Consider the following 14,902-nt stretch of genomic DNA (forward strand, 5'->3'; position numbering starts at 1 on the left):
TCCAGCTCTGCAGAGAAGCTCACACAGGCTCTATTATTCTTTTAAGTGACATCTTCAATATGCCTGTCAAGGCCCCTCACATTCAGAATGGTTAAGACAAAGATGCGAGCATTTCCTTTATCTGTGGCCTGAAAAATAGGATGGTCAAATAAGAAAATACTTAAGAAAAAGCCTTGCTCACATGAAAGAGAACAGTACTTAATCCTGTTTCCAATGGGAAGTCACTAATCACAGTGGCATGTATTGTGGCACTGCCTGTACTTACAAGAAAGGCAATGGAAGTTTCTATTGCAAGGACTAGTAACAGCTCAGGGTATGGCATATCAGGAAATAACTAAAAGGCCCATTTGACCATATAACAAACTCTAGCTTATTGGTTACTGATTCAACAATCGTTAATAGCCGGAAGAAAAAATCTTCCTACTTGAGTTTAAGGAGTAAATGTGCTGAGTAGAACAGCTTGCAAAGGTTTATGAGGAGGTGGGGAAGAAAAGAGACAAAGGCACCAAGGCCTTCAATCTAGGAAAAAAAAAGAAGCAGTTTATTTTGTAAGGTCACTATGCTCTGATAGACATTAACTTCAGTGAGACCTAGTAAGAACACAGCTGACAGTGACTTCTGAATCAAAGGTTTTCCGGTGTATTAAGTAAGATGCTTTTTGTAATGTGAATTGCCAAGATTCTCATGCCTTCTGTGTGAGCAGAAACTAATCTAAGCTGCAAGCTGTGATGAAAGCAAGCATCCCAGTGACAATAATGGGCATATTATCTATTTAACCATACATTCACTAGAAGAGAAAGGGAGGTTGAAAGTGTTTAGTCCACTCCCATCAGCACCAGCTGCTGTTGTGTCAGCCTTTGTATCTCATGATGTCTTTTAAAGCACAGCCATCTCTCATGGCTACCAAATTAGAGGCTTTCAAACTTTATGTCTAATTGCAGAGAGCTGTGCTACACCATGTGGTGGTCATAAGTGCAACATTAGGCCATTTTTGGGAGAGGAAATGGTTTTGTTTTACTTGTTTCTCTGAGATAGAAGTGGTAGTAGAGGGAATAGTTCCTTCTCACTCTGGTTTAGTCTATGCTAGGTTATATGGCTGTTTAGGTTGCATCTACTGCCTTTCCATTCAGGACTGGGTGGATGCTATTCCTTGTGCACCTAGAAATGAAGTCTGAATTATTTCGCTGTAAACTCCCCCCCCCCCCTTCTCTATTTGCAGAGGGTAATACTTTAAATATTGTCAGTTTTGATTGTAGCCTTGCTATGCAAAGCCTTTTTTTCACTTTAGAATCAATCATTTGGTGACTGGACTCAGGGACCCAGACAATCTTTCGGAGTCTTATGTTCTCAAGCATTAAGAAAGGCCAAACCATGTTGAGGCAGGACTGTTCTGAACTGTCTTCAATTTGGAGAACAGTGATTTTAAGTGAGTCCTAGCTCTTTCTCTGGAATCTTTAAAATCTGCAGATTGCTATCTTTTCAGTGTGTGAAAAGTCTTGTGGAAGAACTGTATTGCCTGTAATGCTTTGAACAGCAGAGCCTTCGGTGCTACGGGGCTCTTCTATGTATGTGTTCAGCAGGAGACCTGCTTTTCAAAGGCAGCTTGGCCTACTGGCACAGACCAACCACTTCCAGGTCCTGCTGTTGCTTTCTTTTCTATTATCTCACCCTGCTCTGATATTTTCTTGAGTTGTACCCTGAACGCACAGAACATTTTCCACAGGTCCCACTGTCTATAAAATTGCTATCCTGGACAGTTCTTCCTCTAAAAGCTGTTCTTCTCAACAAATTGCGGAGTGCAGGTACACTCTAGAAAATCCCAAAGTTGTAAGATTAGTGGGAAAATAATCAGCACAAAAATTACTGTGATGGTATCAGCTATGAAACATCAGTTTAGACAGTGATATAGCAGGAGCATTACAGAAATTCATGGCTCAGGAACTAACCTCCCCCTGCCACCACCAGCAACAACTGAATACAGATGGAGAAGTTGGCTGTTTTCCATCAATAGTGAGTAACCCATTTTTCTATGCTGATTGATCTGGCCTGTGCTCTTGCTGTCTTACTCATTTTTTTTTTCATGCTATTGCTGGCAGAAAGGTCTTCTCTACTAACAACAAGTTTGTCTAGTCTTGGCATTAAGCTTAATATTGAATGACAATTTAATACTTCCTCTTCCAAGTCTTGCTGACCTTTAGTTTTGTGGCAGATAATTTCTAATATGTGTATATAAAAATATTTTAATCACCTAGGTTCTAAAAACAAGATTGAGAGGAATCATTAGTTTAGCACAAAAACATGCAATGTTTTTTTCCTAGTAGGAGCCTCTATGTTAAGCTTAACTTGCTTGTGAGAAAATGGAAGTTCAGTGCACAAATGATTCCATATTTGCAAGCTGCTGATATACCTTCTGATGAAAGGTTATGCAGAGGTGTGGAATTTATTCTTCCCTCAGCTTTCTCAACAACACAGCAAAACAAGTAACTTGCTTTTCTTTTTGGAATAACCTTCTATTAAATTAACATCTTCACTAAAACTACACTAAATGTTTAGTTGGTAAAAGAGATATCATGAACTGAGCTAGGACTGAATAAAGTATCTAACAGGTTATGTGTATCTTTTCATGAGTTTAAATCACACTTCATCATACTTCCTAGCAATTTACGAGATTTGAGTTTTGCTTTTAACCAGTGATGACTTTGAAAGCTTTCCTGCTCATATATTGTCATTCTTAGTTCTAATTACACTAAATTCCTGTTGTAGTACAAAGCAAGATTTTAAAATCTATGGAAATATTACCACTCCTCCATATCTCAATAAATCTTAAAATACAAAGCATTCAAAGTAGGAGTGAGACTGTAGACTGCACAAAGAGTGATCTTCTAATTATTTATACAAACACTGACGCTACTGAGAGGGTGGAAAGAAAAATCAGTACTAGTATTAACAGTGGAGTTTCATCTGACCACAGTTGCCCTTTTTTTTTTTTTCTTCAGTGTCTTATAATGGGAAGCAGTAGAGAAGTTTACTTATGATTCTTTTCTTGAGCATTTGTTTAAATCATTCGGTTCTGGTTAGCCAAGAGGAACACTGCTCCGCTGTGCACAGTGCTTGGTGGCAGAACTGAGGCGGTGTCCACACCCCGGTGATGTGGTGCAGCTCTGCAACCCTCCCCCGAAAGGGCTACTCATGTCAAGTGGCAGCTTCACGCCTTCCCAGGACTGCAGCCCTCATCACTGATGAAAACAAATGCCTTTTTTTCACCTCCTCAAAATTTAAATACAAGTAATCTGGTAGTAACAGCGCTCTCAGGGGAATGCTTGAGAGCTGTGCTCCCCGTGTGCTTGTGTTACTGGCCTCACCGGTGCCTTCCAGCACCCCTGCCGTGCGGTGAGGCTTCCCTCGAGCCCCTTCCCAGCCCTCGCACTCAGCCGCGGCGGGGCCCCGGGGTCTCTGCCGGCGGAGCCGTGGCCTGCGCGGGCTCAGCCGCCGCCCGTTGCGGGGCCTCGCCGCACTGGGAGCCGCGGGGGGGCAGGGCAGGGAGATGGCCGGAGATGCGGGCAGGTTTGGAAGCGCCGGGGAAGGCGCCGAGCCGCCAGGGTTACCGGGGCCGGCCCCCCGCCTGCCAGGGACAGCCCTGTCGGGGCGCCCGCGCTTCTCCCTCAGGCGGAGCCCCGTGAGGGGGGCGACCGCCGCGCTCCGCCGGCGCCGGCCGGGGGCCGCTGGGCCCAGCCGCCTCTCTCCCTCTCCCCTCAGCGGCGCGGGGCGAGCGGCCGGGCCGGCGGCGGCGCCCGCCTCTGCCTCCTCCCCCTCGGTGCCCTGCCTCCTCCCGGCGGCCGGCTGCGCAGGGAGGGCGGGAGGGAGCGCGGCCGAAAGGTGTTGCTGGAAGGGAAGTTTGAAGAAGGTCGTCGGGTGCCTGGGCGCTCCGGCAGCACCATGGCGGAGCAGGGCGAGTCGCCGGTCCACGTCCAGCAGCCTCAGCCAGCGCCCGCGCCCGCCGCCCCGGCTGTCGGCTGGCCCATCTGCAGGGACGCCTACGAGCTGCAGGAGGTTATCGGTCAGTGCAGCGGGAGAGCGGGGAGAGCGGCGGGGGGCGCGGCGGGGTGGAGGCAGGGGATGCCGTGGCGGCGGCCGGCTCCAGGCCTACCGGCGCTCATCCTCCCGCAGGCTGGGGCTCGCTCACTGCGGCGGATGCGCCCGGCACTGCAGTGGCGCCGCCGCCGGCTGCTGCAAACTTTATCCGCCCGGCAGCGGGCGGGCGGCGCGGCCCCGGGGGGCGGCGGCTCCTTCTAGAACCCGCCGCGCCCCGCCCGGTGCGGCCCGGCGGAGGGTGCTGCTGCCCTGCGCCGCATCGTCACCCACCGTGCCGGTGGCTGCTGCCGGAGCCCTGCCCTGCCGGTTCGCGCTGGGACCCCGGCAACTCTTGCCAATGCGCTCGCTGTGCCTGTATGTTTCTGCCTGTGGATGCACATACGTGCGTGCGTCCGCTTAGATTACTCTGCATTTTTCCGGTGGTTTTGTGGGGGAGGTAAATCTTACCCCTAGATCTGCTACTGTCGTGATGACTTCCTCTAAATTATTTTCTTTTTGTATGTATCTTTAAAGCCTTGTCTCTTTTTCCCCTCACTGTTGAATCTTGCCTCTGTCTCCTTGTGCCTCTCGGCCCAGCTCCCCGTGCCCGTCGGTGGTGGCACGGGGTGGGTGGGTGGGTGGGTGACGGGTTATGGCTTGGCTTCACCCCAGCCAGCTGCTTTTGTCCCGGTTTGCCGTATGAGGCTTCACCCGTGTGCCGCCCCCCTCCCCACGGCCCTGTAGGTAGGGGGCTTCTGGCAGTGCGCTTCAGCGCTTTGTTCACGTGTCCGGCTAATGCAGATCAGATGTGTTCAGTCTCTGACCCCTGCATTTAGATCGCTTTATTTTGAATTTTGCTGTATGAAAAGGTGGCTGCTCTTAATAGTATGTGTGATGGAAAGCTTTTCAGCTCCTGACCTAGATGTTGGTTGTTGCTAATGAACTACTTCGGGAAAACTTGTGTTTATTTGTATGTAACATTTTAAATCTCCAGCAAATACTGCTGATGGCAAAGGCCAGCTCTAAGACTGCAATTGCTACTCTTTATGAATGAGGCCACTTAAATGAAAAAAAACCGACCCCTAGGAGTCTTGCCTGCTAATGCTCTTGGCTATCTTCAGTATTACACATCAATTGCTAATTGTTAGGCTGACGACAATCAGAACTACGTGTTCCTGATCTGGGTTGCAAGTTGTGTGTACTCAGTTTTGTCATTAAGCTTTTTATTTTCCACAGGCACAAACAAAACAGTTGAGAAAAGTACTTCTTCCTTAAAATCGGATGGTTTTCTGTTGACTCAGGTGGTGCCTTTGTGTTTCTGTTTGCGCTTCCCAGGCTGTGGAAAGGGACTGAGGAGGGATGAGGGTTCAGGTGTTTGAGTCCCAGGAGGTGGCTGGCTTGGACCAGACTGGTGCTCTGTGTCAAGCCACTGCTGCTGGTAGAGGCCCCCCCCTGCCATGGGCGTGGGTGTACTGGCCAGAGGACTTCAGCTTACTCAGTCTGGGGAATGGATCTAAATCAGCCAAGTGGAAGCAGTTCCACTAGCATAAGCTGTATCTTTCCTGAGGAGTAAATAGCTCTTCTAAGGTAAAAAAGGCCCCGAAGTTGTTGGATTAATCCTTGTTTAAGGTGTGAGTCATTTGAGTTATTTAAATTATAGTTATTTTTTGTTGCAGTACCTGTAGAATGCCTGGGTGAGAGTTTCATTTAGAAACTCCTTTCTACTTTCTTCTTTCCACTTACAAACTTGTATCTTTTGAGATGTAAAATGTATTCTAAATATTTATATATAAGCATACATCCATTGTATAGGCGGATGCTAAATTGGAGCAGCAATTACTTACCTATAGAAAATATTGTTAGTTACCTACTGATGCTATTAAATATTGATTTTATTTCTTTAACTAAACTGAATGCCTGAGGAAACTGAGGTCAGGTTATATTGGATTGGATTCTTGGACACACTGAACTTGTCTTTCTTCAGTTGAATTTTCACAAGGCTTAGGTTGCTTACATGACTTTCTCTCAAACTCACTGAGATTTATTTTATACCGCTTGTGCCTAGTCAAATATGCCTTTTTTTCGTTAGTAAAAAACCAAACAAGCATACCTCATCCCACTTCCTCGGCCCAAAACCACTTATAAATTCTATGCATTTGACCATATGTGGATGTAATTTTGGAGATGTCAGATGAATTTTGTTGTTTTTAATGAATCTAGTGAGGTGCTCTTAAAGCATCTTCTTTGTATCTGAGGGAAGGGTTAATGGTACAGTCTGAATTTGGTTTAGCAGCAGTTTAGATCCCTTTGCATTGGCCATGCCAGAGTTAATTGCATTGTGAACATGAGTAGTTACCACTTGCTGAAACAGTGCTGTTCACCTCTGGAAAGCATGGTTTACCTCTCTGAGGAGCTGGGTAGCATCTTCAGGGGTGAGTTCAGGTATGACAGCCCTTTGCCAGTTAAATGAGAAAAATGACAACATATTGAAGCATCTTTGTGGGCTTTGCAGGAGGAAAGGTACACAGGGTGAGGTACACCAGGATGGTTTGTCGTAACACTTCCCAACAGAATAGGCTTTGTATCGAATTGTAACTAAAACACAGATGCAGAATGACTTCAATGGCCTGTTATAGGGGGCATTTAAAAGTTTTGGTGGTGATCATAAAATGAATATCCTTGTAAGTCATGTGAGCTGTCTCCATCCTGTGTATTTAGCAGGTTGGAGAAGTTCTGCTCTCTTACTCTGCGAGAATGTGAACTTTTCTTACTGCTCATCTGTGTCTAGCCAAGTGCTGTTTTAAAAACCAAGGCCACATGATACGGATTTCAAATTGCACAACGTTTTCCTTTTCTGTCCATTTCCTTTGTGATAGTTGGGAGATTCAAGTGCCTGTTAAAGAGAAAATGCTGGCTTTAAGGAGTGGTTCTTATGAGATGTTATTCTAGGTTTGCTTTATTTTTTGAGATGCCTAGCCAGTTCTTTGTAAACTTGTGGTGTGTGGTTTCATGATACATTTAATGTGCTCTGGCAGGCAGCTGTTGAAAGGATCGGTTGATCTGATGGTGAACTAGTTCTTCTGCCAGGTCAATTTTCTGTCAGATCAGGTTCCCTATTTGACTTGCTGCATGGCTGCGTGATTGATAGATCTCGTGCAAGAAGAGGCCCTTCCTATTAATGCCTATATATAAATATTTTCCGGAGCAGGAAGAAACCATTCGGACTGCTATCTGTAAATGTATGAGGCAGAGAGTTAAGAAGGAATTGTTACATTAATACAGGTGTCTTACATGGTTACAGGCTGTCCATACACCAGCCCATTGGGAAGTTAGAAGGAGATTCCAAACGGTTGGGATAGGAGGACAGAAAGCAAGCTTCTGGGAGGAGGTAGAGATATAAGAAATGTAATTGCTCTTAAGGAAGAGCCAGATTTCATTTAGTGAAGACCTGGGAGATCTCTTTTATGATTCTAATGCATTAAGTTAAGATGTGCAGTGGATTTTAATGTATGTGCTGGGTTTTTTTTGGTAAGCCGGATATAACTTAAATTAAAAAAACTGCAAACCTTATGAAAGCAATACTGTGAGAGATGTTCATATTCAGTTTGGGTTTATAACCAAGTATTCTGAACAAAATAAGTGAAATAGATTTCTCTGAATTTATGGCACTTACATATGTGAGGTTTTTCCTCCTCAGAAGCAATATAAATCTTCACAGAACAAACGTTTAAATGGTAATCAGTGTAAAAACCTGAAAATTGATAAGTGTCAAAATTGTATTTGTAACTTTTGTACAAATTTGTACAAAAATGAGCCCTACACATGGATGAGGCAAAGCAGCATTAAATCTTGTGTGTTGGTGGTGTTTGGGGTTTTTTGGTGTGTTTTGCTTTGAGGTTTTGTTGTTGCTTTTGTTTGTTTTTAAGAAGGTTTCCTAAATTGGTATGAACAAGTGGCTTTGCGTTGTATTTTTTGAAAACTACATTGAAGTTGATGCTTTGCTGGATGTAACTTAATGAATGCTTGTCAGCCAGCTTGATAATTGTGGAAGAAAGATTCTGTTATGGAGAAGCAATGGATTATCTTGTGGTTAGGCTGGGTGCTAGTTTTCATTATAAAATTATATTTTTATCTCTCCTGCTGCAATTGACTTGGAAGATTAATTTGACTAGAAAACAGCCAGAATTAGTTGGAAAATAAAGGGTTACTTCATGTGATAGATTATCTGTGTTGGCTGCAGTTCATTAAAAGTTACCTTAGCTGAACAGAGGCTTTTCTCTGGTTTTTCCTTTCTAACTTTTTGCGCAAAAATATCTTGTGGTTTGTTGCCTCATAAGGTGCAGTGTTGCGAAGTCAAATGTGTTGGGATTTTGAGTAGAACAAGTTACCATTCGAGACTGTTCTGCTGACTTTATAGTTCTTATTGTAAGCAGACTGAGCAACTCTTGTGTTAATGGCTCTGGGGTCTTTGTTGGTGTTTCTATGGTATGTTTACTTTTTTTTTTTCCTTCTCCTCTGCTGGGTGTGCAGTGCCATTGCTAATAGCTCTGACAGAGAATAGACTCCCATATTTGTTGTTATCAGAGATCTTTGTATAGAGGTCTCTGATTATGATGCTGAGGAACTGATGTTCTAGTTTGTAAACATAGTATATGCTGCTTTTAAAAGCCTCTCTGTAGTTAGAGGTAACATTACAGTTCTGTGTTTTCTCTTAATCAGATGCTCGTGTCTCATCCATGCTTTACAAATTTTCTTTCCCCTGTGCTTAATCAGGATTTTTTTTTTTGGTGGGAAAAAACAGTTGAAGAGCTTTCTTTTTTAGTGGTTTTTATGTATATGCTGCAAATTGGGTTGGACTGTGCTCAGTGTCAGACCACACCATAGCAACTAAAGCTATGGTAAACTGATATTTGCTCCTGCAGAGATTTATTTCTAAGACCTCTCTAATTCTTGCATAAGGAGCTGCATAATTTGATAAGTAATACTTAGTGCTACCTAAGATCTTTACACTAAAGCTTTGTTTAAGAAGTAAGATATGCCTGCCTTAATTCTGCTCCAAAGCAAGTTCTACCCCTTACCAATAAATCTTAGAAGTTACCGCAGTTTGTGGTAACATATACAGTATATACAAACTTATACAATAGCCTAAGCATATTGTATATGCATATATTAAAAAAAGCCTTCATAACATTAATCATAACTTAATACAACTGTAGCTTGACAGAAAGAGTTTATGGTTTTGTAAATCAAATTTTTACACTTTGGGAATAATTGGTCAAGATTTTCTGTCAGCTAAACATTTGAAGAAACTAGAAATACTAAATCCCCATTTAATTTTCTAATAAGGAGTGGCCTTTAATTCAGTTGTTAGAGTAAAGATGGTCATGGTGCAATTTAAAAATACCTTGTAGAACTCGCAGTGCTGTGCTGCTAATGAGGCTGTTCAGAGCTTGTAGTTAATGATTTGCCTTGTCTCCACATGATAGTAATAGTGTTGGGGAAGGGAACTTTGTCTTGGCTTTTTTTTGAACAAAAATAAACTTTCTGCATTGGAAATACCCAGATTGGAGATCAGGCTGTAGTTTTCATTGCTTCAGAGAGGTTAGGCTTTGTGTGATTTAGTGATCAAACTTTGTTATATAAGTGAGTTTTTAGAAAAAACTAACTCATGCAATTGGAATTCAGACTTGTCAGGAAGAAGATTAATTATGTTTTACAAGAACCTGAATGGCATGAAAATAGCCAAGGGAAAAAAAAAAAGACAATAAAGCTTATTTTAAAGTTAATTTGCTAACTGGAAGGCTAAAGGAGCACGTAACCAGCAGATCAGGTGGTTGGCTGGTGCTATGTAATGATCATTTAAAGCAAGTATGCTGTGCTTTCCTGCTCTTGGAATCTTGCCTACCTCCTTTATGCTTGGCCCTACTGTCCCTATACTTCCTCTCTCCTCCCATCCAAGTTCTTCCTACAGACAAGGTCCAAATCCTCCAAGACCTGAAAGTCCTGGCTCCACAGGAGTTGCTTGAGTGCTAGAAGACGAGCAGTTCTTGTGAGCTTGTGGAAACTTGAAGGGATGGCATGATTTTGATTCTCACTAAGCCTTACTAAGCAAGGCTTCACCTCTTCAAATTGGATCCACTGCTTGTAACCAGCACTGTACTTTGACAGAAGGGGCCAAGTTCAGACCTGGGAGAGCAGTTTTAGGTTGGGTCATGTATTGCTCTGAAACAACATTTAGAACTGTTTTACTGTTTTTTTGTTTGGTTGTTTTTTCCCCTTTAGTCAAGCCTCACTTTCCCTTAGGTCAGACATCAGTTGTTTTTTTCCAGAACCTGCTTGTCAAATAGAGCTTCTCTTGGTTAAGTGGAAACAAAACCACATCTGTTCTGATCGGCTTAAGGGGACAAAACAGTGAATGCTTCATACAGAGGAGGTGTGGGTGGCCTATATAGTGGCTACATGTGTAGACCATATTTAATATCTAGGTGACCCTTTTGGTTCTCTCCCTTTTTTTTCCCCCCTTGCCCTCTTCCAAAATAATTTAGAACTATAAGGCAGCAGTAGACAGAAGCTGGTTTTACTTCCAAAAATGATAACAATTCTCAGCATTTAAAGAACAGACCTTAAAAGTCAGGTTAAGTTACTCAAACTTCTTGGGTTTGATGTAGTCACTGGGATACTGCTGAGCAGCAGCAGAGAAGCAATCTGCTTGCAGAACTCGGAAGATAAATATACCAGTAGGAAATTTACTGATGACCAAAATTAAAAGTGAGATTGCCCTCCCCCCCCCCCCCCCCAAGGAAATGACACTTGACAGGAGTTGATACTGCTTACCCTGTGTAAATAAATAATTAGCTTTTTTGAAATGGGTGTGCTTTTACTTATTTTTGCCTTTTGCAGCACTGGTAGGGTGAAATGCTGACAGCTCTGCTAGATTTCACTGTTTCTTGTGAAGTTGGAAGGTTTTTGGGTATAGGTAAGGGTTGAAGCTTATGGGTGTAAGAATGTTACCATCCAGAAGTGTCAGAATGAAATAAAGCTGGTATGAAATCCTTGAGAGAGGAATTTGCTTTAAAACTTTTTGTGTTTCTATATGCACTGTGTTAAGTTCCACATGGTTGTGTGATCGACTCCATAACTGAAGCAACCAGTACATGTTGAATGCTTGTCTCTTGCTGCCTTTTGTGGGGTTGGCTGCAGTCCTTTGGCTCCTACCTTAGGGTTGTGTGCTGGAGATGCAGCTCCTCTGGCTGCCACCTGCTTCCTCCTGTACAGTGCTTTTGGCTGGAGACTGTGCTGTGGTATTTAACATGTGCCTGGTGGTCTAGGAGCAGTAGACTAAAAAGATATGACAACCCCTGCACCCCCCCAGTGCCCCCTCTGCCCCGGGATGGAAAATGTAGTAGTGAGAAAAACCAGGGAGAGAGTATACAGCGAGAAACGAGCAATCTGCCTGACAGTGCAGAAGGAACCTAATTTTTCCTGAAATTGCTGTCAAGTCAGGGTTACTTTGTGAGAGTTGGTTACCTTTCAGGAGAGACATATAGTTGGGGGATGGCAGTTAAGGGGAAGAAGCTTAATCTTCACGGAGAAGTGTGCGTGCTTCCTGGTATTTAGGTAGACTTCAGCTGACTGGTGACTGTTTTGTAGAAAGTTTCCATGGCAGCAGTGAGATGCTGACAATGCTGATGAAGGTGGTGTGTTTTTAAAACAACTCCTAGGCACAATTTTCCAGGGTGACTGTGACAGTCCGGCAGGTTGCTCCTGAGAGAAGCTCAGTGAAAAATTTGAACAGTGTCCTTCATTCGTTAGCTGAAGTATTGTTTGTGGCATTGGTGGAGTTAATATTTCCAGTCGTTTGCCCCTAGGTATTTGACTAGGTATGTGACTTTACTCAATGGCTTGGTGAAGCTCCAGTATGATAAATTAGCTGTCTCTATTAATCCTTTGTATTTACAATTAACAATTTCTGAATAATTTTATTAGCCTAATTATTCTGGCAGATGTTAACTGCCTCTGAGGTATTCTGATCAGAAGTAACATATAGGTGAAACTTGAGGATGTCCTATAAGACTGATGTAATGATTATGTTACATAGCTTTTAAGCTGAGTTATGCTAACATACTGAAAGGGAAGTGAGGACTAGAGACAGACTGAAAATTGGAAGATATTCTGTGTTCCTAGTCATGCTTTCAGTGGTAGTGTGAACTTAAAGGTCTCAAATGTCAAATTCAATGTTGAAAGTCTAAGTTGGTTTTGTTTTTTTGTTTTTTTTTTTAAAGGAACAAATAATTACAGATAGCAAACTATTAAGTCAAGAAGAAGAAACATATTCAGATTCAGAAACATCACTATTCAGTTGTGAGGTTGCTTTTCCCTTCTTATTTCTTTGCTTTGAAGATATTTGGTTACAGGGACTGAGTTGAAACATACAATTTCTTCCTGTTTGTGTCTTGTGCTTCCAGTCTCTGAGCCACTTCAGACTAATAATAGGAGATTCATTAGAATTAGATTAGAATCACCTGATGAAAATTTAATGATATGATAGCATTTATATTGTTCCAACTCTTCTGTTGTTGCAGGATAAGAAATAGATTAAGGTTTTTTTACTGGTAGTGTGTGGCCATGATGGACTCAAATTATAGCAGGCACGTTCTGTTGGGGTGAAATAGCTGAAGATGCTTTGTAGCTCAACACTGCATTATTAATCGGAGATTTCATGACAGTGCAGTGGCAATACTGCCTTTGTTTTGGTAGATTGCTGTTCTTCATTCTCTGAAGAACGTGGTGACATCCGGAAGACTTGGAAAATACTGCAATACTGCATTCATGGTACTAGAATTGTTCCAAGTGTTTACTTCTGAACTAAACGAGAAACAATAACATACGCTGACTAAATCAACATTAGTGTTTGTTTATAGTGCTACTTCAGAAATGAACAGTAATACTCTTTTAATGGCTTTTTTCTAGGCAGGAAGTTTGGTTCAGCATAGCAATTCTTCAATTCATCCTGCTTGTATAAGGTGGAGTTAAGCAGAGTTCTGTGGAGTAAAGATGATACCCTGGTGAGGTAACTTTTGGTCCCACAGCAAACACCAGATATCAAGTTCTCATGTAGTTATGCAGAGCCATTTCCAGTGCGAGTTTTGCCTTCCAGATGTCATGTTGAATAACAGTTTCTGTATTGATGATGGAACAACAGGGAGAATGAAATGATTGCAATCCATGGTTTTTTTATGAAAATATTTTAACTAAAAGATAGATCTTGCAGTTTATCTTAGGGGGGAAAATATCAGGCTGTGTAACATAATGGAGTATTTAAAGGTTTAGTAGAACATATGATAGGAAAGGTGTTTTGTTTTTATTCTGCATTTTATTAGGAGAAACTGCTTCTGTATTAGAAGAGCGTTGGAGAAAGAGGTTTCCTTACGTCTGTGAACTTTGAAGGAAAAGCTTTATTTCTGAGGCAGTGTCATGTGCCTATATTTGCTATGTTAAAATGTTATTGCTGTTGTAGAATATAATTCAAATTGTCTGCTATGTTAACTTTTTTCTTCCTTAATACAAAAAGGTAGTATCTTTATTGTATAGACAAGCTGTGGCTCAAAGTAGTTGTTTCTTCCAGATGGCTATTCAGAGTATGTTACTCTAGGGCTTTTTTTTGTGGTGTTCTGAAAACTGACAGCTGAATGAGGTTTGGATAGGTAGATAAGAAGGAAATGGGAAACAGTAGAAACCTTAGCCCTACTGGTCGTGTCTTAGCTTGGACAGATTAAACCTGTTCAGGCAGTCTCTTAACAGAGATTTTCCTCCGCTTTGTACTTCAGGTGTGAGCCTGCAAAGCTTCAGTATGTCTGTGGCCACAGAGGTGGTTAAGAGCATCTTTCATTTGAGGCTGAGAGCTGGGACTATGCAGTCTGGAGAAAAGAAGGCTCAGGGGGATCTTATCAATATGTACAAAAACATGATGGGAGGGAATGAAGAAGAGGAATCCAGACTCTTCTTAGTTGTGCCCACAGGCAGGACAAGAGGCAGCGGACACAAATTAAAAATTATGCATCTCAATCTTAACACAAGAAAGCTTGGACTGTGAAGGTGTTCAAACACTACAGCAAGTTGCCTGGAGAGGTTGTGGAGTCTCCGTCAGTGAAATACTCAAAACCTGGCTGGGCAACCTGCTTTAGCTGACCCTGTTGGAGCAGGGGGGTTGTGTTAGGGGATCTCTAGAGGACACTTTCAACCTAAGTGTTTGTGATTCCATGGTTTGAAACAATTTTTCATGGTATCTTTGTGTGAAACAGCAGAAAAATACTTGGTTGGGGCTTTGCTCTTTCAAACAGCATCTTAAATTCTGGAAGCAACTTTGACAAAAGTGCCCCTGCTAACAGAAAGGCAGATGTGGAGATTATTTGTAGATTACAAATTGGTTGCGCACTGGAATTTTGTTAGTATCTTGGTTGTGTCTATACCTATAAAGTTTCTGGTCAAATGGGAGCAGGTAAGGGGAGTGAATCAGTTAATGTTGAGGCCTCTATGGTGTATTTGGGTTTGGAGTTTTACTTCAAACAAGATATACGCTAGTTCTTGGACTGTCCTGGTTTTCCTTGTTTTTTGAAAATATTCAAAGATGGGTTTGAACTGTTACATCTTTCAAGGGTTAGAGCATGTTCTGTTGGAGCAGAACTTCCAGCTGAGGTTCTGCCAAAAGTAGTTCATTCTGCACGCACGAGAGTTGCTCGGCAAAGCAAACCAAAGCTCTGTGAGGAAGATCAAGCAGAAGGTATTAACTTTAGAACTGCCCTGTTTGCTCTAAACCAAAATGCAAATGTAC

General features: G+C 42.5%; 1 protein-coding gene across 1 annotated transcript in view; it reads left to right on the plus strand.

Annotated features, from left to right (window-relative positions):
• Window positions 1-3,804: 3,804 nt before the first annotated feature.
• The window catches only part of STK39 (serine/threonine kinase 39), a 101,756-nt gene continuing 90,658 nt past the window's right edge, over window positions 3,805-14,902 (plus strand). The window contains exon 1 of the mRNA XM_055719375.1: window positions 3,805-4,057. Coding sequence (XP_055575350.1) covers window positions 3,937-4,057 — 121 coding nt within the window. The 5' untranslated portion in view covers window positions 3,805-3,936. The remainder of the gene's footprint in view (window positions 4,058-14,902) is intronic.

The sequence above is a fragment of the Falco cherrug genome, chromosome 8 (genome assembly GCF_023634085.1).
Source record: "Falco cherrug isolate bFalChe1 chromosome 8, bFalChe1.pri, whole genome shotgun sequence".
Classification (NCBI taxonomy): Eukaryota; Metazoa; Chordata; class Aves; order Falconiformes; family Falconidae; genus Falco; species Falco cherrug.